Raw genomic sequence first — 21,755 nt, forward strand, 5'->3', positions numbered from 1 at the left:
CTACACTTGTGGGCCCTCCTAAGAGAAATTAAGGGGGAGCTGAAGTTGGTGAAACAGAGGCGAAGCGAGTGTCGACTCCTCCCAAAATATGTCCGCGTGAAAATAAGCGTTAAAGCAGACCAAGTGAGGAGTTTTGTATGGGGGGGCAGCAATGAGTGTCGAATCTCGTGAAGATACAAGTTAATTGCTATTTTGATAGGTGAGGCTTATTTGATCAAATATAAGTTTCATAATACTTAAGTTAAGTGTACTGATATGTCCTGCACGTGACATTGGGACGATTTTTTTTATCGGTTGTGCCAGTTCACACGGGTCTCTGCGCTCATTGGCTAGAATGTTCCCACCTGATCTCGCCTGCGGCATGCCTTTCGCCTTTGCGAAATTGTTAGAGCGGTCAGTCGACCATTTTGCCACGCCGATTGTAGATTAAGCCAGGAGAGGGTCAGGAATCAGGACCTCGGACAGCGATTGACAATAGTATAAATAAAGCATAGTATATTTGACTAGTCAAACTTATTATATTGTTTGTATATCGTATTTTACAGTGGTGTAAAGTACTTAAGTAGTTTTGGGTATCTGTACTTCACTATTCATATTGACTACTTTTACTTCACTACATTCCTAAAGAAAATAATGTACTTTTTACTCCATACATTTATCCTGACACCCAAAAGTACCCATTTACATTTTGAATGCTTAGCAGGACAGGAAATTGTCATTTTCCCACACTTATCAAGAGAACAACTCTAGTCATCCCTAATGCCTATGATCTGACCGACTCACTAAACAAATGCTTCATTCCTAAATTGTCTGAGTATTGGAGTGTGCCCTGGCTATCCGTAATTTTTATTTGTTTTTAAATGGTGGTTTGCTTAATATAAGGAATTTGAAATGATTTATACTTGAGTAAAAGTCTAAAAGTATGGGTTTTATATGTACTTAAGTATTATTTTACTGGGTGACTCACTTAACTTGTGTCATTTTCTATTAAGGTATCTTTACTTTTACTCAAGTATGACAATTGGGTACTTCTTCCACCACTGGTATTTTACATTTGTGCGACTGTCCTTGCCTATCAGTTTTGTAGACCCCAGGAAGAGTAGCTGCTGCTTCTGCAGAAACAAAATGGGGATCCAAATAAACTGTGCATTTGCCATGGTTCTCAGTTTACCTAGTGAAATAAACACAAGTTACCAAAATTCAAAATGGATTTCAACTCATTTTCTTTAATATGCACAAGAGTTGAAAGAAACATTGTGAGCCACCTTAAAGAGATATGGATTCTAAAATGTATAAAAAGTAAGACAGAGGCCAAAATGCTATCTGTTGCTTTTTCTTCTTTAGTACATGTTTCGTTAGCAAGTAAAAATCTTGCCCAAAAGCATAAGCTTGTATCAGTTTCTGACACAAGACAAAAATTCCATTCTTTAAAGTGGCTCTCATTCTATGTCTCTAGAATCTAGATCAATGACTGTACACCAGCTGGACTTTGTTCATCAGTTGTGAATGTTGTAATTTTTGTTTTTTCCGGTCCCTTCACAAATAAATGCTTGAGGGAAATCAAGACAAAAGTCCAGTTCACAAGAGAATTTTCAATCAAGTCATCGATCACGTTATACGTTTAAAAACAAACCTCCCTGTTAATCTTTTAACAGTAAAAACATTACAGTCTCGCAAAGTGAACCGATCAATGGATGACTGGCAAAATGCAGCTGCTTTGTACAGACCAAACTTCAGACAGTTGGGGAAATACTCTTTAAATTGTATAATTAGATGTAGCATATAGAACAAGAGAAAAATATGGAACAACTGTATGGTCAATGGGCCATTGCAATGCAACCATAGCTTTGACTTATTGAAGCAAACATTCCTTTCCACACACAGTAAGCAGAGGGAGGGGTGACTCTGAAGTGTGCATAAGACTGAATAGAAACTGCAGATGTGGGATCTACACAGATGAAATCAGTGTTACATTGTCTTTCTCTGTCCCTCTACCGATATATCTTTCCAAAATATTTCCTCATTCTTGAGTCATTAAATTCAATGTCTGACGATATGTCTCCCCTGCAAGAGGAGATGTGTCTTTTGGAAAAGCCCAGTTGAAGCCTGGTTTTTAAGGCTTATTTGTTGTTGAGGGGTTTCTCGTTCAGAGGATAGAACCTGGTAAGAGGGACTGATCCAAAACCCAGTTTAGAGGTTCTGAGGAGAGGTGCGTTTGGTTCCAGCTCAACTCCATTCCCCTTCCCCCTCCTCTCAACCCAAAAACCCTTCCACCAGCAAGCCATCCATAGATCAATGCTACAGTCTTCCTTGTTATTCATTTCAGAATTTCCCTGTTGCATAATTTTAAATATATATTTTTTGTACTTTAAATCCATTGTTTTTCATGATGATTTCACAACTAAAATGAAAAATATTATAGTGGTGGGTGGTTGTTGAATTCTGTTCAGTCCACTTGGGTATATGTCGACTGCTCACTTCTCTACCCTCTGAGAAGGGTTTTGAGAGCATTCATTCTCAGTGTTCTGTTCCAAAAAAACTGTAGTTCAATGAGGACTGAATAATTAACAGCCCTTTGATGAGGTCATCAATTAGAATGTTTAACAAAGGACGGCCTAGATGCTGTCCGTACTCCTCAAAAGTCAATTAACTCAGAGGTTGAGTGTCTTCAGTCGCTGTGTCCAACGTGCTCTGATCCCAGACCATGAGACCAGACTCCAGAGAAGAGCAAGCCTTTAAATGAGACCATTCCTCTTCTTTGCTGATATGATGATTGGTAGGACAAGATCATTGGTCCATGCACACAGATGTCTTCAGTCTCTTCAGTGTGTATGTGTAGGTGTGAACGTGTCTGAGTAAGAGGATAATAGCAACTTTTTGGGAACTGCAGGAATGACGGACGAGGCGTTTTCTCTTTCTGGAACATTTATAAGCATCGCTGTGAGATGCTTGAAAAGAGATGGATAACAATGATCCTTCCTTCAGTGCTTGAACTGTTGTTAGTGAGTCAGTGATTGATGTTGGGAAGGAGGTGACTGGAGGGTTTCAGAGCAGCTAGAGAGTTAGACCTACTAGGTGGACGTTTGCCTTTAAAACTTGAACTCCTTTGCTTGCAGGTTGGTGGCGGGGTCAAAGTTGAAGGTTCCGCCCTGAGTGGCTTCGGGGATCAAGCTGGGATCCTCGTCAATCTAAAAAGAGAGAAGGAAAAGAAATGGATCAGGGTGGTGCCATAGATGAACAAACACACAGAGTGGAGACTAGATTCATTGTCACTACAGAAAACAGGTCAATTTTGTATTTGATTTTATATCGAATTATGTAGCAAGGCCTCTAGCCGATTCCGCCATCTTACCCCATTGACAGAGGAAGTGGAGGAAAAAGGCCCTGCGTTTCTGTAGCACACATCCTACACCCAGCACAGCACTGTCAGGACAGCGCTGGGTTCTAACGGTGTGCAAACTGTAGGACTTCTGTCAGAGCAGAGGTACTCACATCGTCTCCTGAGAAGTACTGGTCGATGATCTCAAAGGCTAGTTTGTAGATGTCCTCGTTTTCATGCTGCTGAAGGTTCTCGATCTTCTCTAGACCTGATGGGCAGAGAGAAATTAGCATGAAAGTCCATCACAGTGAATCAATCTAGAATGTGTTCTTCACAGTAGCAACACTACACTGTCATTCAATGGCAACATGGTGAACTGACACACAAGCACTCCCCCCTCTAACACACACACACACTGACCTCCACACTCCTCTATGATCTCAGCGATGGTGCTGGCCTCGTCCCCGGCCATGATGAGGACGTTCTTGAGGCCGTCCAGGACCACCTGAACCACCTGGGAGTCCTTCACAGACAACAGGCTGCAGAACGGAGGAACCACATTCTGCTGCACCAGGTACTCCACCTATAGGGTCGGGTAGAACATAGCAGATCAGCCTATCAGGGCCTTGCTTTGCCTACAGACAGGTAAACTTAACCAGCCAATCAGGACCATACAAAACGCAACGCCTTATGGTTTGGGTGTTGATGGAAACAGCCCTGGTAGAACATACCTGATCTTTTCTTCCACTTATTGTCAAGTTGCTGATGGCCCAGGCTGCCTCCTTCTGTGTGCCAAAGTCTCCCTGCAGACAAACACAGAGGTTGTCAGTGGTTAGGGTAGTGTTCCTTACAGATCTCCACAAGAACATAGAGGCTACATAATACTTCGTAGGGCACATAAGGGCTCAGTGATTCACCTTAGCCAGCTGGTGGATGATCATGGGCAGCAGGCCAGCGTCGATGACGGCCTGCACCTGCTGCTGGTTGCCTGCTGTAATGTTGGACAGGAACCACACCGCCTCCTAGTGGGCAGGAGGGATACACACACACACAGGAAGCCATTCAGCTGAGAGAAACCCACAGACACGCACACCATGGACCACATGAGTACGACTGAGACCGTTACACAGAGGTATAGATACTGTTGGAAATAAACGACACTGGGGGTCCATCCCATTTCAACGCTACAGGACTTAGTTACAGCAAAACAAACATATGCCACCAATAGCATCTAAACGTGTGCCTGTTACCTTGTTGATCTTCTCCTTGGGGTGTGTGAGCAGGTTGGGGAAGTGCGAGAGGACGTCACAGTTGAGCACCACCTGCGTCTGCTCGTCTGTCCCCGTCACAATGTTCCCCACTGCCCTCAGAGCTGCAGTCTACAGGATATGACATCACAGGTGGTTAATGACGTCACAGGAAGTCACATTCCGTACAGTAAGTTCCAGGTATATTACCCTTCCCACAAGCCTAACCTCAACCTTTAGAGGGAAAACTGGAAACTGACCTTAGATCAGAGTAGGGGCGACTTCATCCAACTTAGGGCTGTGGCGCTCATGAAATTTTGTCAGCCGGTGAATGTCATTCACACGGTAATTGACCGTTACTTAACATAAACACGTTTAGCATCTCCTGGCTTCCACGCATAGCCTACAAGCCACTGATGCAGACCTTTGGAACATCTAATAAATCCATGTAATATAGCTTACACCTTCACAATAAATCCACTATTTATTTTAGACAGCTCTAAAGAAAATGTAGTCTATTTCAGAAGAACAGAATAGCATACTCTGAGTTGTCCTTATGTTAGGTCCTGATCTAGCTATGCCATATGGCTGTGGGCTACACTAATTTAGCAGACAAGATTTACTTAGAATTCCATGGCATTATTTTATAGTATGAAGAATACAATTGAACATAGCTAAATTAAATAAAGGATATTTTCTCCAAACAATTTAAGAAGTTTGCAAATGCGGCTATTCTGTGTTGAGCAGTTAACAGGTACTCCTATATGTTTAATTGAGTTATTTATGCAACTTTAGTTGATACACCAACGTTGGGAGATATGTTTTCATTTTTAATACATTCTTAGGCTGCATGATGCGACTAATGATGATTTGAAAAAAGTCGCATGAATGGCATGAGCTGTTTCTGGTGCAGGCTGCACACCATCAGTCTCTCATTCACAATTTGACAAGCACTTGATAATATTCTCAACAGGCCTCGAATTTCCCAGCGGCATCCCCTTGTGTGGCCTTAATCTCCTAAAAAAACCTATGCCTTTTGCCGCCAAAGTGGTCGTTGTGCCCTTGGGGCTGAATATAATAATTATAATTCCATTCTCTCGGCTGCCCTGCTCCAAAGCACCTCTCACATGGTTCTCTCATATTTCAATTCTCATTAATTAGCCAATGCCCGTCACGTGACCAGGTCCTTCTCACAGGCATCTCAGCTAAAAAGTAGGCTACAAGTGAAGACAGACATATCGTGACACAACTGCGCGCGTCACTCTTATGTTAGAACTGTCCACATTTAGCCTACTTTTCATCAGCCAACAAGATGAGTAGAGCCTAACAAACAGCAAAAGCACTAGCCTATGTCAATCTACTATCCCCGATAGTACAAAAATGTACCTATTCTGTTGGTCAGCTTGTCCTTCTGTGAAATAAATAATTATTCTAAACATCTCTGGGACCGTTGTGGAACGCGATAAAGCCCAAATTAATACAACCACTTGCATCAAAAAAAACTTTAAAAGCAATGAGGCTGATGCAACAGACCAGAGCATTTAGCTTAAAATGTTGATAAACTATTAGGCTATTTCATCACATAAGCGCAGCAATGCACACACGGCAATAGGCTATAAGCATGAATGTTCCAAAATGCAATTAATTAGCAGGAAAACTGTTCTCAAAGTGAACGTAAATGCGATTCTGCATGTAATGCCTTAATATTAAAAAGGTGCATTTCTATGGTGAAAATGTAATTCCTCAAACTTGAAACTCAAGCGCCACCTATGTATGCCAGTTGGCCACTACACCGGTTATAAAGCGGATTAATGTGCTTCATTTTAAGAAGTTAGTTGTGATACAAACCTTGGGCTAGGCTACATGAGGTGATTGGAAAAAGTCGGGCAAAAAAAGGCACGCCCTGTTTGTCTTAATGCACACGCTGGGCACCATTCACAAATGATAATACATCACTCACAAATGATAGGCTAATACTGTCACCCATTAGACTATTCTTGATTTAATGCTGTCTCGGAACAGGTGTAGGGGGGAAAAATATTATGCAATCTATGCAATTATATAGCGAATGGAGGACGCTTTTCCCGTGGTTTATTTTCATGCCAGCCAGGTGGGCTATACTCCTGTTGTAAAGAGAAGCAATGTGCTTAATATTAGGAAAGTTGATAAATATAGTAGGCCTAGCTAATAGAAAGCTGATGGGATCCTCCTCTTTAATAGAATCCATCACGGTTTTCTCACGCAATTGCATAGCCTATTAAAATGTTGCGCAACAGGAGCTCTCATGAAGTGTTTGATTAGATTTTCAATCACATTTGCATTGATTTCAGAGTGATTCGAGGGACAATAGAGTGCTGAGTACCAGGCAGTTAGCAAGTTTGGTAGGCTACTAATGACCAGCAGCAGCATCAGAGCTTGGAGAAGCCTAGTTACCCTGACTAAACAGTCACGTGGCATTTGACTGCGGACATGACTCATGACCATTGATGTAGCGGTAATACGGTCACCGTAACGGCCCTAATCCTACTTCCAATCAGGGGAAAGGATGCAGACATACCTGAACTTTGACCTCTTGGTGGCTGAGCAGGGGGACGAGGAAGGGGACGACCCCCGAGTCGATGACCATCTGGATCTGTTCGTTCCCTCCGTCTGTGAGATAGGACAAGGCCCACACTGTATCCACTAGGATCTGACCACCGAGAGAGAGGATGGTGTTAGAACCAGGGAATTTCCATAGGAAATGGCAAAGCAACTAGCTTAGCTGTTGTGATAGTAGGGTGATACTTACATTTATATCAGTGTGGTATATCAATACACAGAGAGCAGGTAGAATCTGGAAGAGGAGGAGAGAGAGAGTCAGGCAAAATGAGTGGAGGCGTAACAATGAGGCGACACTATTGAGCAGATCAACAGACAGGACCCAGGGTGTTGTCTGTTTCAGCAGGCAGACACTGCAGACCTCCAGGACCAGGCTAGAGGATGGTTGGGAACAGGGAAGCAGAATGCTAGGCAGCACCCACAAAGTCCCAGACCACTTTCCCTAATCAAACCCCCCATCGTCTGATTGTCCTCAGAGCCAAACACATGGAACACAGCCAGAGCTGTTTGGCAAAGGGTTCAGTAATATTGACGACAAACGTCTATGTGAAGATCATCCTTCAGTCAGATTGGCCTCCCGAGTGGCGCAGCAGTCTAAGGCACTGCATCGCAGTGCTTGAGGCAGCACTACAGACCCGGGTTTGAATCCAGGCTGTGTCACAACCGGCCGTGACCAAGAGTCCCATAGGGCGGCGCACAATTTGCCCAGTGTCGTCTGGGTTAGGGGAGGGTTTGGCCGGGGGGGGCTTTACTTGGATCATCGTGCTAAAGCGACTAGTTGCGGGCTGGGCGCCTGCAGGCTGACTTCAGTCGTCAGTTGGATGGTGTTTCCTCCAACACATTGGTGCAGCTGGCTTCCGGGTTAAGCAGGCAGGTGTTAAGAAGCGCGGTTTTGCGGGTCATGTTTCGGAGGACGTATAACTTGACCTTCGCCTCTCCCGAGCCCGTTGCAGCGATGAGACAAGATCGTAATTGGATATCAAAAAAATTCAGTTAGATTGAATGACTGTGCTGGGTCTCACACACTTCTGTCTGTCTGACCTCCTGTACTGTCTCCATGGGGGGTGGTGGGTCTCACACACCTCTGTCTGTCTGTCTGTCTTACCTCCTGTACTGTCTCCATGGGGGGTGGTGGGTCCTTGTTGCGGCAGAGGTTGACGATGACCCAGGTGACGTTGCGGAGGAAGGTGATGGGGATGGAGGGGTTAATGAAGGACAGCAGGGGCTTGACCACGCCCAGGGAGATTACGTAATCCCTGCACTGCGGCCCATCGCCTGCGCGGGAAGAACACAGGTATGTCATTGCCTGGCATCGGCCAGTGTGTGTGTGTGTGTGTGTGCGCATGTGTGTGAGCCATCACTCACCGATGATGTTGCCTAGCGCCCACACAGCCTGTTCACATACGTTCTGGTGAGGAGATTGTAGCAGCCGCAGGAATAGAGGCACAGCATCTGGACATGTAGAGAGAAAGGCAGACCCATATGTTAGACAACGTTGCAGACAACAGAGAGAGACCGAGACATCAGTTCGACAGAGGTAGAGAGAGACATCAGTTAGAGACATTAGTTAGAGGTAGAGAGAGACATCAGTTAGAGACATTAGTTAGAGGTAGAGAGAGACATGAGGTAGAGAGAGAGAGACATTAGTTAGAGGTAGAGAGAGACATGAGAGAGAGAGAGACATTAGTTAGACAGAGGTAGAGTGAGGATATGGCAGACGAGACAGAAAGATGGGGAAGACAGTTGAGAGCAGGTGTTTCTATACCAGGAACCAGATGGATAGATTGGCTCATATAGACAGGTCCATCATGTATGCCTGATGGTTCAGTTTGAAACTGGGCCACAGAAGAACTAGAAACTACTTACTAGATTTGACCACAGCTTGAGTCTGTTGTGACGTCCCTGATGCTATGTTGGTCAACGCCCAGGCAGCCTCAAACTGAAGAGAGGGACTGAAGAAGAGGAGAGAGTAAATGAGGCTAGCTATATGAAGAGACAAACAGAAGCTGTCCCCAGACAACAAAACACAACCAATAAGCCCATCAACAGCACATGGCTACTGATCACCAATCCATTTCAACCTGCATCACCACTAACCCCCACCTCTGTCTAATATATATCTATATATATTTATTTTTTTCTGGTTAGAGGGAGTTTGCGCTAACACAACGTGCCATTGGAACACAGGAGTGATGGTTGCTGATAATGGGCCTCTGTACACCTATGTAGATATTCCATTAAACATCTGCCATTTCCAGCTACAATAGTCATTTACAACACTAACAATGTCTACACAGTATTTCTGATCAATTTGATGTTGTTTTAAGGGACAAAAATGTGCTTTCTTTCAAAACAAGGACATTTCTAAATGACCCCAAACTTCTGAACGGTAGTGTGTGTGTATATATATATATATATATCTGGCATCGCCTCACGCTCCATCACCCAACCTTCCCTGTCTACACAACACATAAATCCCCCCACGTCTCCAGCAGCCCTGCGCCTGTCCAAGCCTGACACACACACACACAACCCCCCCATCCACCAGTCCCTGTCCAGGGGACTCCCCTCTAAATCGCTCCCCATCCCCACCACTGAAGAGACAGAGCTAACAGCTGTGGGGCAGCGCTAGTGCAGCAAAGCAGAACACACACTTTCTCTCCTATCCATCTGTGTGTGTCTGCAGCCTGCTACAGTGTTCACATCAGCCCAGCCATGCGGAGGAGAGGGAGGGCACACCAGTAGCCCCAGAGCATGACAGAACAGAGAGAGAGCAATCTGACACATACAGGGCTAGTCTACCCACTCATTCACGCTCTGGTTTTCAGCCTTCTCTCCTTTCGCACTTCTCTGACTTTTGAACGGGGGCATCACACAGAATTACCACAGGGGCAATTTACCGCCCTCATCTTTCAATTACTCTTCCAGGGCAAAGGTGCCCCATGACCCATATAGTCTCTTCCCCCCCTCATAAAGCAGACTTACTTGTCGTCCCTCTCCAGGCATTTGACCAGGATGGGCAGGATGCCGGACTTAATCAAGTCGTCGATGGGGGGGTTTCTGTCACTGGACAGGAGTTTTCTGGCTGCCTGCACGGCACTGAGCTGGATGAGTCCATTGTCACTGACAGCATTCTGACAGGAAGGAGAGCGAGAACACGAGGTTAGCTCCAACAGCTCAAGATGTATGTACAGGATGGATCTCAACCACACTGACAGAATGCAGGCTTACCTGTAAGATGGCTTCCAGTGTTACATTTTGCTGCAAAACAAAAAAACAAGAGTTGTGAGATTTGCTGTAGCTACGCATTTACATGTTGCAAGGTTAGAGCTAAGATATTCCTGTCATTCCCGAACTTGAAGTCGTAGTGTGAGAGAGAATGAGGACCGGCTCACCCCTTTGAAGTCAGAGTCTATGTCTGAGTCTTCCAGGCTCTCCTCCTGTGGAACGTTCCTCTTCTTCAGAAGGTGCTCATCTCGTTTGTTCTGGGGAAAAATATAGATATATATTTTTAAGTGTTGAATCCTAGAAGGAATATAGGAGGGAATGCTATTGGAAACATTCACCCACACAGCGAGGGAATAGATTCCCTGCTTGACTCCAACAGGCTAAGACTGCTCCCATAACCTCCCAGTGACGTTAGTGGCAGATAGCACGAGGGAGGAATGCATCCATCTTGGTTCCCTTCTGCAGCACACATACTGCTATGTGAGAGAACTGCTGTGTCACTCATCCTACATTAGTGGTGTGCTCTTCTGTAAGGGTAGGACATGGCTTTTTAGCAGAAAAAGACAGAAGTTGTCATCAAATCACACTTGTCATCAAATCATACAGGCCTACTGTACATGTTTCTACAAAACTGCTGGTCAGCTCAGACTTCCTGAAACACTTCTGCAAGCCGCATTCAGAGGACACGTTGGGGCCTTAGTGCAAAAACCAAGGGCTCAGAGTAGAGCTGGGCGATATGGACAAAAATCCATACCGCGATAAATTGTCTGAATTGATGCAATAACGATAAGTTTGGAACGTTGATGTGCACCACAGTTTAAACTTATCCTTTAAACTGCTTGTACATTTGTTCAAATCACCCATTTTAGCAAATGTATTTGATTTCAAATGTCTCTTTTCTCTAATATAGACAGACGTCTTACCATAATTAACGATATCAGCTAAATGCCTGCAATAAGTGACCGGTATGGTCGGTGTCGATCATTTTCATTGTATTATCTCAGCTCTAGCTCAGAGTTATATTCCAGTGGAATAAAGTCCCCCCCCCCAGATGCTGATCTAAGTTCAGTTTGGCACCATCCCCTCTAATGGTCATGGTTCTACCCAGAGAAGCTGCTATAGAGTCATACATCCAGAGGAATGGTCATGGTTCTACCCAGAGAAGCTGTTATAGAGTCATACATCCAGAGGAATGATCATGGTTCTACCCAGAGCAGCTGCTATAGAGTCATACATCCAGAGGAATGGTCATGGTTCTACCCAGAGCAGCTGCTATAGAGTCATACATCCAGAGGAATGGTCATGGTTCTACCCAGAGCAGCTGCTATAGAGTCATACACCCAGAGCAGCTGCTATAGAGTCATACATCCAGAGAAATGGTCATGGTTCTACCCAGAGAAGCTGCTATAGAGTCATACATCCAGAGGAATGGTCATGGTTCTACCCAGAGCAGCTGCTATAGAGTCATACATCCAGAGGAATGGTCATGGTTCTACCCAGAGCAGCTGCTATAGAGTCATACATCCAGAGGAATGGTCATGGTTCTACCCAGAGCAGCTGCTATAGAGTCATACACCCAGAGCAGCTGCTAGAGAGTCATACATCCAGAGAAATGGTCATGGTTCTACCCAGAGAAGCTGCTATAGAGTCATACATCCAGAGGAATGGTCATGGTTCTACCCAGAGCAGCTGCTATAGAGTCATACATCCAGAGGAATGGTCATGGTTCTACCCAGAGCAGCTGCTATAGAGTCATACGTCCAAGACACCTACTTATTGGCCCCTGGCCAGAGCTCTGTACTTCGGCAGGCCAGGAGAGGGAAACCCTCCCCAAGGCTGAGGGGTAAGACCAGTCTGGCCTCTCTGACAGGGTGGGAGAGCGAGAGAGGGATGACCTAAATACAGCCAAGGCATCCTGACTCTTCAACAACAACCTGAGCATAAGAGGGGGGGGGGGGGGTAGTTTTTGATAAACAGAGACTGCAACAGAGACTGCTGGAAAAAGGGCCTGCATGTATCAATTAAAATGACAGTGTGTCTGTTGTGCCACGCATACTAAAATAAGAGGTACATGACAGACACGGCAGCGCTGGAATGGCATCTGTAGAGTGGGCCGGACACAAACAGAGACCAGAGAAGGGTGGTAGGGTGGGAGAGGTGAAGGGTGAAACTCAAGAGGATAGTGTGGAGATTTAGCCTTTCTAATTTCAGTGTGGGGAGGAGCAGAAATAGGCTAATGGGATAGTCCATTGGATGCGACTGAACTATAAACAGTCAATTGAGATGCTTGGCTCACCTTTCTCAGCTCCACTGTCACTTCATTGCGATGTCTTCGCATAGTCTGTAAGAGAGAGGAGAACAGTCAAAGATGAGCCTAACTACTGGAGCATTTAAAAGACAGCCCAATACACTCAAACAAACCACATGCAATGCTAGCCAAATGGAACTGGCTCCATTTTGTTTAGACTGGGCTTTAGAATACAAGTGTACTGCTGCATGTTGGCAACAGGCGGCAGAGGATCATGTTAACTCTTTAGGGATAGTGGGCAGCATTGGGAAGTTTGGATGAAAAGCGTGCCCAAAGTAAACTGCCTGTTACTCAGGCCCAGAAGCTAGAATATGGATAGAAAACACTCTAAAGTTTCCAAAACTGTTAAAATAATGTCTGTGAGTATAACAGAACTCATATGGCAGGCGAAAACCTGAGAAAGATCCAACCAGGAAGTGGGAATTCTGAGGTTTGTAGTTTAATCGAATATCAAATATCTAGTGTCTGTGGGGTCAGATTGCGCTTCCTAAGGCTTCCACTAGATGTCAAGTCTTTAGAAGTTGTTTCAGGCTTCTATTGTGAAAGGGGAGCGAATAAGACCACTAGGCAGGTGCTCAGCTGAAAGCCTTTAGTTTAGTCACGCGCGTGGCCGTGAGCATGAGCTCCGTTCCCTTTCCTTTCCTTTCTAATGAAAACAGTATTGTCCGGTTGAAACATTATTGAATATTTATGAAAAAACACCCTAAGAATTGATTAGAAACATCGTTTGACATGTTTTTTGGGCTTTTCGTCTAGACTTTGTGCCAGCGCTTTGTGCATTTGGATTACTGGACTAAACGTGCGAACAAAAAGGAGGTATTTGGACATAAAGATGAACTTTATCGAACAAAACAAACATTTATTGTCTAACATGGAGACCTGGGAGTGCCATCAGATGAAGATCAAAGGTAAGTGATTAATTTTAACGCTATTTCTGACTTGTGACATCTCTCCTTGGTTGGAACATGGCTGTATGGTTTTTGTGGCTAGGCGCTAACCTAACATAATTGCATGGTGTGCTTTTGCCGTAAAGCCTTTTTGAAATCGGACACAGCTATTGGATTAACAAGAAGTGTATCTTTAATCGTATGTATCACGATCTTATATCAATGTTTATGATGAGTATTTCTGTAATTTGATGTGGCTCTCTGCATTTTCACCGGATGTTTGTTTGAGACAATGCATTTCTGAACATAACACGCCAATTTCAAATGAGGTTTTTGGACATAAAGATGAACTTTATCTAACAAAACAAACATTTGTCTAACATTGAGTCCTGGGAGTGCCACCAGATGAAGATCAAAGGTCAGTGATTACTTTTAACGCTATTTCTGACTTTTGTGACACCTCTCCTTCTTTGGAAAATGGCTGTATGGTTTTTTGTGGCTAGGCGCTGTCCTAACATAATCGCATGGTGTGCTTTAGCAGTAAAGCCTTTTTAAAATCGGACACTGTGGTTGGATTAACAAGAAGTTGATCTTTAACCTGTTGGGGCTAGGGGGCAGTATTTGCACGGCCGGATAAAAAACGTACCCGATTTAATCTGGTTACTACTCCTGCCCAGTAACTAGAATATGCATATAATTGTTTGATTTGGATAGAAAACACCCTAAAGTTTCTAAAACTGTTTGAATGGTGTCTGTGAGTATAACAGAACTCATTTGGCAGGCCAAAACCTGAGAAGATTCCAAACAGGAAGCGCTCTCTCTGACCATTTCATGGCCTTATTGATCATCTCTAACAAAAACAGGGGATCTCTGGCATGACGTGACATTTTCTAACGCTCCCATAGGCTCTCAGAAGGCGCCAGAAAGCTGAATCGTGGCTTTGCAGCCCATGGCTGAATAACATTGGCGCATTTTGATAGTGGTCGATCTCAGGACAATGGGACGGGGCGCGCGTGCCCGAGTCGACTCCATGTTTACTTTCTCTCTCTTTGAACGAAAACCACCACTCCCGGTCGGAATATTATCGCTTTTTTACGAGAAAAATGGCATAAAAATTGATTTTAAACAGCGGTTGACATGCTTCGAAGTACGGTAATGGAATATTTAGAATTTTTTTGTCACGAAACGCGTCGGGTGCGTGACCCTTATTTACCCTTCGGATAGTGTCTTGAATGCACGAACAAAACGCCGCTATTTGGATATAACTATGGATTATTTGGGACCAAACCAACATTTGTTATTGAAGTAGAAGTCCTGGGAGTGCATTCTGACGAAGAACAGCAAAGGTAATAACATTTTTCTTATAGTAAATCTGACTTTGGTGAGGGCTAAACTTGGTGGGTGTCTAAATAGCTAGCCCTGTGATGCTGGGCTATCTACTTAGAATATTGCAAAATGTGCTTTCACCGAAAAGCTATTTTAAAATCGGACATAGCGAGTGCATATAGGAGTTCTGTATCTATAATTCTTAAAATAATTATGTTTTTGTGAACGTTTATCGTGAGTAATTTATTAAATTCACCGGAAGTGTTCGGTGGGAATGCTAGTCACATGCTAGTCACATGCTAATGTAAAAAGCTGGTTTTTGATATAAATATGAACTTGATTGAACAAAACATGCATGTATTGTATAACATAATGTCCTAGGTGTGTCATCTGATGAAGATCAAAGGTTAGTGCTGCATTTAGCTGTGGTTTGGGTTTATGTGACATTATATGCTAGCTTGAAAAATGGGTGTCTGATTATTTCTGGCTGGGTACTCTGCTGACATAATCTAATGTTTTGCTTTCGTTGTAAAGCCTTTTTGAAATCGGACAGTGTGGTTAGATTAACGAGAGTCTTGTCTTAAAATGGTGTAAAATAGTCATATGTTTGAGAAATTGAAGTAATAGCATTTCTAAGGTATTTGAATATCGCGCCACAGGATTACACTGGTTGTTGAGTAGGTGGGATGCTTGCATAGAGGTTAAAGTGGTGTATAATACTTGTAATGTTTGAGGAATTTTAATGATGAGATTTCTGTTTGAATTTGGCGCCCTGCAATTTCACTGGCTGTAGGCCAGCGGAACACCCTTCCCAGAAAGGTTAACTTGATTGCCAGTCAGGGCATCCTGGTTCATATTACTAATGCTGTGTAACCTCCCTCATGCAAGCAATGATTCTGTTCCACCAACTCAAAGGTGTGACCCGCTGCTGCTGGCAAAACCCTGCCCCTGATCTGACACCTTAACTCAAGGTCGCAGTAAAAAATCTGATGTGGTTCCGTATGCGTTTGAAACGCTCCATCTATTGAAGACGGATCACAATGTTTTGACAACACTGCCTTTTGTGGGAACTGTGTTTAGGGAGGATAGTGAATCAGCCAATAGAGAATGCCTGAGAGTGGCTCAGCTGGGAGGAGGAAGTCAGAGACCTCTGAAACTCAACAACGATCGATCAAATCTATGGAATTCCAGGCATTTCTCTGGAACACTCATTCCATGCTGGGACAAGAGGGCGACTTCCTGTGAGAGGGACGACTGCCTCAGCTCCTGAACAACACACCAGAGGTCTTCAACCTTTCTTTACATTTGAATACTACTAATTCTGCATAGCCAATGTTGATTGTGGAGTATCCTGTTATATGTTGGGATTATTATTGTATTGTAACAACGTCATACACGGCAGTCACTGTGGTGGCGTAGGTCAGAACTTGTGAAAGGGATACATTTTCTGTAACCTACAGCTTTTAACATTCCTTGAAGTCTAAACACAGCCTAAATCTCATTGAAGATGCTGTGTGTGTGCGTGTGTCTCCTCTCTGATGCAGTAGAATTCAGCACCATAGGAGCAGGGTGAGTGTGTGTTGCCCTGGCCTGGGGCACTTCTATAGATCTGATAGGTTACTGTGCTTAAAGGATAGGGGCTGTATCTGGACAAGGCCTTTCGTCTCTGACAACAAGTGATCCATCTCGTATTCTTGGCTTAGCTGCTGCAAGCTTGTCAGCGGGGCTGGTGGGTCGTCAGACATGTGCAAGTCACACTGGCCCCAAAACAACCATGTCACACTTCTGTTTCCTCTCCGCTGAATATAGCACATACCATCATGCCCTCCGTCCGAGATTACTGTGTTTCTAATACATAAGAATATGGGATAGTCAACATGTTATGTAGTCCCAAAAGTGGAATATTTATGTTAAGGATGTGTGATCAATACAGATACAAGGGAAATTGCATGTCCCTTTGAATTAAATGTGTGGCCCTAATCATCGAGTATGGGGTTTTAATTTTACCTTTATTTAAGTAGGCAAGTCAGTTAAGAACAAATTATTATTTACAGACTGCCTACCCTGGCCAAACCTGGACGACGCTGGGCCAATCGTACACCGCCCTATGAGACTCCAAACACGGCAGGTTGTGATACAGCCTGGATTCGAAGCAGGGTCTGTCGTGACGCCTCTAGCACTGAGATGCAGTGCCTTAGACCGCTGCGCCACTCGGGAGGTTTATTGAATCAGCATGGTGACAGTAGCATCATTAGTTTTAGATCCAGATGTGCTATGGTGCAACTGCTCTAACTCACTGTTTGTTAAACACCCACCCTGCGGTCACTGGGATATTGAATTGCAAGCTGTTCATTCACGTATGGAGTTAGTTAGCTGGGTATATTATTATAAACTGATTAATAACGCCGAATCTCAACTGTTGCAGCCGTGGAAGTTGAGTTGTGCTAGTTGTTTTGTAACAGATAATGTGCTTCATCCGCCCATTTTGACACATACAACTAGCTATAATTAGCTGGTAAGCGTATCTTGTTAAGTTACAGTGACTGACTTGCCAACTCGAAATATCAAATGTCATGCCCATGACCAACATCAAGATAGTTGTCTGGTGCCTTTTACCAATTATAACTATTACTTTCATTTAGTTTAGTTGATGCCAAGAGTTAATTTCCAAAAATATATGTTTCTCACAACCTAGCTAGCTGCTAGCAAGCACAGAGTTAGCAACTTTCCTGGCTAGCTAGCAGGCCTTCTTGCGAAAGCCGCGCCCGCTCCGCATGATAAACTTTAGTTAGTTAGTGTATGTGGAGGATATATCATAATCGGCGACACATTATAGAAAAAGAAAACTTCAACAAGGACGGACAATGAATACTGCAGCAACCAACCCGAATTGAGAGCTAGGTAACCCAGAGTGTTCGCTAGCACTCGTTGCTAACGGCTAGCCAGCTAACGTTAGCCTAGCTAGATTCTCACCTCGACATCGCGCCCCTTGTTTTTGAAGCTCTTAATTCGGTGGTTATCCAAGTCGGCGTTTTCTGCCATGGCCGTCTGTGTTCGGGGTGTTTAGCTAGTCCTGTGCTTGAAGCTCCGGTGGGAAAAGAGAACACGTACTGCTGTTTTGCCGAAGTGTGGCTGGCCAGACGTGATGCACCGCGATGGGATAATCTCGTCAAGGAGGAGCCACGGAATCCTGTCAATTGGGGGAGGAGGACCTATGGCTAGTATGCGTGCATCCCCTGGTGTAACCGACTTCCTTGCAACATTGTTGCGCAATGTAACTAGTGGATACCCTTAAATTGCTGCAATATATCAGCTGTTTTTTAGTCTCCAATGAAGATACTGTACATTATCACCAAACGACTTGCTAATCAACTATGCTATGGCTGGCTACTTTACACTGATTGCTTGGTGTTGTTGTCAGATAGGTTGGATTTGAGCCCAAAAGGAGGACTTCGTTATGAATAATCACTGAAGATCAATGCTTCACAAATTAAACAAAAAATGAATTAACATTACAGTTAATCCACACAAATGTAGCTACACTAATATTTGAACAAAAAACAATCAAATCACTACTACATTTTGTTGTTAAGCATTGCTTTAATTTATTACCTACAACTAAATAAACATTATCATATTGATCTTGGGGAAACTACAGAAACATATTCTCACATATTACCCCTCCTGTGCAGATTAAATGCCACTCACTGTCATTTACTGAACTAAACGGACAGGAGGGTAGTCTGAATAAAAGAGACAAATCTAAAACAACAAAAAAACAACGCAACAAAAAAAGGATAATGCTATTCCCATGTTGAATGAATGTAGATGTAACTTTCGACCAAGGTCTACTGTCAGGAGCCAAACCAACCATCTGGGGGGGCCAACCTCACTGTACTCCATTTAGTAACTTTAGTACCACCTGAGGTTGCTGAGGGGAGGACAGCTCATAATTATGGCTGGAACGGAATGAATTGAATGGCATCAAGCACATGGTAACCATGTGTTTGATGTATTTGATACTATTCCACTCCAGCCATTACCACGAGCCCGTCCTCCCCAATTAAGGTGCCTCCAACCTCCTGTGTTTTATTCCTCAATTTACTCCATTGGGGCTCAATGATCAATCTCAATTTGCGGCTCATATTAGCTCCTGGTGGTAACATTCTGTACTGTCACCAGCCTCTCCAACTGAAGTTATGTGACTGCACTCACCTAGCATGAGATTTGTTTTGTTTACGGTTGGTGTTGCCAGGATATGTTCACTGAATACCACTACTCTCCTTAGACCTATTCTTGTCTGCAATCATTTAAACTGTCAGTCATCTAAACATGAGTGCCCAGGACTTAATAACATTCAATATTGGAGGTCAAAAATTCACCACTACTCTGCCTACAAAGACTCAAGAATAGCTAGGATCCTGGATGGCAAAGACACAGATTTTAAAGTTATCAGTGGACAAGTTTTTGTAGATAGAGATTGGACTTTCTTTAAATACATCCTGGATTATATGAGGACAGGTCAAATCAGCTTGCCAGCAGAAATATCTGACTACAATGGCTTGGCTCAAGAAGCACAGTTCTATGGTGTGTATCCATTGGCACTTTGGGTTGAGAGGAACATCCACCAATCCAGAGTTGAGGTTCTAAAATTGCGCTTCTCTGTCCAGGAAACTCACGGATTCTTCCGAATATTCTGCTCCAATAACAAAACTCTGGAGGCTTTGGCGACAAGGATATCCATTTTCGTGGAACATCCAAATCTGAATGGAAATTTGCCACACCTGCCTCAGAACTCCAGCACACCTCATCCTGTACCAGTCCAGAGACCCTCTCACCACGACATTGTGTTCCAATGTGGGACTGACCAACTAGCCAGGGATGACTTCTCTGCCAGGTGAGGGGAAGTTACACTCACCTGTAGGCTATTATACACATCTCAGTGTCTCCCATTGGCCAATTCTTCAAGGGCTCCATACTGTATGATGAGTTTATTAGTCACATCCACAGAGTTGCAGATGTAATTGCAGGGTACAGTGAAATTCTTAAGCTCCGAACTCCAACAGTGCAGGTCAAAAAGAGAAGTGAATGAAACAATACAAATAATAATTAAAATATACACATATTTACAACTGTAACACTAATACATGTCCATTGGGAGTTGGGGGCAGGGTGAATGTCCATTGGGGCAGGTAGAATGTCCCTGAGGGATTGTCCATTGGGGGAGCAGCAGGGGGGAAGTGAGAGGTCCAGGGGGCAGGAGGGGGACAGGGGGAGCAGGTAGCTGCTTAGTGTATAGACACTCGCCTGTGTAATGTTAGGGGAAACACTGGATCTGTAATAACTATTGTATGTTTATTCAAAGCACTATATTATGCACTGTTTTTAAAGACCAAACTTGCATTGTTTTACTCTTACAGGTTTGTAACTATTGAGCCGGACGACAGAAAGCTTCTCAACAGCACCAATGTCCTGGGCCTGCTGGTAGACACCCTTCTGAAGGATGGGTTCCACCTGATCGACACAAAGACCGTTTCCCAAGAGAAGAAGATTGAATGCTACATGTTTGAAAGGAGCAGGAATACCCAGATCGTTGTACTGAGTGAAACCCCCAGGGCAGAACATCTCAGAAGAGAGGACACACAGAACCAGCTTGGTGAAGGAAAAAAAAGTGAACTCAGTGTCAGGGTGTATCTCAAAAGTCTAAAGTGGTTCCCTTTCCATGTCCAGTTCTGTAATATCAGTGGACTTCAGACTATTGAGATGGACCCATTCTCTGAGAGTCAGACTGGATTGACCATTAGATGGCGACAAAGGATAATAATGTTGAGGGCCATAATGTCAATATGCTTCACCTCACCATTAGTCTCAATTTATATAGTATATTTTGACATCAATTTCCTGTGTCCTAAAGTATATTTCCAAAAGTACAATTCTCTAAATTGAAATAGAATTGAGAATGTATTTGATCAAGAACACAAATAAAACATTAAAAAAAGTTTTATTTAATTCAACCAGGTAGCCCATAGACTGATGTCGAACGGCAATGCTTTGCTTCAACAGCACCGTCAATACTGGAGGCTTCAGCAGTGGTGAACTCCAATATTTACGTGCTGCTACAGCAAGGCAGCCAGTCACAGAATGGCGGTCACAAGCCTCGGATGTCCAGGCTTCGCTCACGTTGTCACAGACATGCACATAACACCACAGCCATCCTCTCTTGTACCCAGTCTGAACTCTCAAGCCCTTGCCTTAGACACTTATCATAGGTCTGAGAGGATAGGATGGGTGTAAGCACAGGTTGGGCAACTCTGGTCCTGGAGGGCCAAAGTGTATGCAGGCTTTTGCTCCGGCACACCTGATTTAATTGATTGTGGTCTTAAACCCCAATTAGTTGAATCAGGTGTGTTAGAGCTGGGTTGTAACAAAAGCCTGCATACACCGTGGCCCTCCAGGACTTAGCTTAGCAGGTGGAACTATTTGTGTATTGCTTTCACTCTTCCAATCCTTTTTTCCATGTTTCTCCAGGCGTTACTGCAACAGCACAGTACAGCCTGTATCCCTGTATTACCCACAAACCATTCTGTGCTGCTTCAGCACCGCAAGGCCTGACACATCTACACTAACACATTCACACATACCCATCAGCTGGGTATGAAGGATGGCTAGAGTTCTCCTCTATCTGAAACAAGACAAGAAAAGCCAATGAGGTTGGGATAGTATGGTCATGGAACAATAACAGCATGCTGCGTCCTCTGCCATGAGGTATGGGCCTTTATGGCACAAGTGGTAGTATGCACAGGGTCAGTTGTAACAGCTACATAATTCAAATTAGAAACCAC

The 21,755-nt window shown here is 43.9% G+C and overlaps 2 protein-coding genes across 4 annotated transcripts; one reads left to right on the top strand and one right to left on the bottom strand.

Annotated features, from left to right (window-relative positions):
- Nucleotides 1-1,203: 1,203 nt before the first annotated feature.
- On the bottom strand, nucleotides 1,204-18,119 carry kpna3 (karyopherin alpha 3 (importin alpha 4)). 2 transcript variants are annotated; one of them, XM_029756930.1, is made up of 16 exons: nucleotides 17,887-18,119; nucleotides 12,689-12,733; nucleotides 10,560-10,649; nucleotides 10,396-10,425; nucleotides 10,150-10,298; nucleotides 9,031-9,116; nucleotides 8,530-8,616; nucleotides 8,270-8,439; nucleotides 7,355-7,399; nucleotides 7,124-7,255; nucleotides 4,570-4,698; nucleotides 4,237-4,341; nucleotides 4,051-4,122; nucleotides 3,740-3,902; nucleotides 3,493-3,587; nucleotides 1,204-3,188 (listed from the first exon to the last, which is right to left on the bottom strand). In XM_029756930.1, exons 1-16 carry the CDS (start codon nucleotides 17,953-17,955, stop codon nucleotides 3,090-3,092), a joined length of 1,566 nt encoding a protein of 521 aa, XP_029612790.1. In that variant the 5' UTR covers nucleotides 17,956-18,119; the 3' UTR covers nucleotides 1,204-3,089. The 2 variants fall into 2 exon arrangements, with proteins under 2 accessions (XP_029612790.1, XP_029612789.1); XM_029756929.1 differs by having other exon boundaries at nucleotides 8,530-8,622.
- On the top strand, nucleotides 16,028-20,903 carry LOC115196268 (putative potassium channel regulatory protein). 2 transcript variants are annotated; one of them, XM_029756931.1, is made up of 3 exons: nucleotides 19,412-19,500; nucleotides 19,584-19,810; nucleotides 20,334-20,903. In XM_029756931.1, the coding sequence occupies exons 1-3, from the start codon at nucleotides 19,471-19,473 to the stop codon at nucleotides 20,857-20,859; spliced, it is 783 nt and encodes a 260-aa protein (XP_029612791.1). In that variant the 5' UTR covers nucleotides 19,412-19,470; the 3' UTR covers nucleotides 20,860-20,903. The 2 variants fall into 2 exon arrangements, 1 of the variants encoding a protein (XP_029612791.1); XR_003878826.1 differs by lacking the exons at nucleotides 19,412-19,500; nucleotides 20,334-20,903 and adding an exon at nucleotides 16,028-16,197 and having other exon boundaries at nucleotides 19,584-19,696.
- Nucleotides 20,904-21,755: the final 852 nt, after the last annotated feature.

The sequence above is a fragment of the Salmo trutta genome, chromosome 6 (assembly GCF_901001165.1).
Source record: "Salmo trutta chromosome 6, fSalTru1.1, whole genome shotgun sequence".
NCBI classification, from domain to species: Eukaryota; Metazoa; Chordata; class Actinopteri; order Salmoniformes; family Salmonidae; genus Salmo; species Salmo trutta.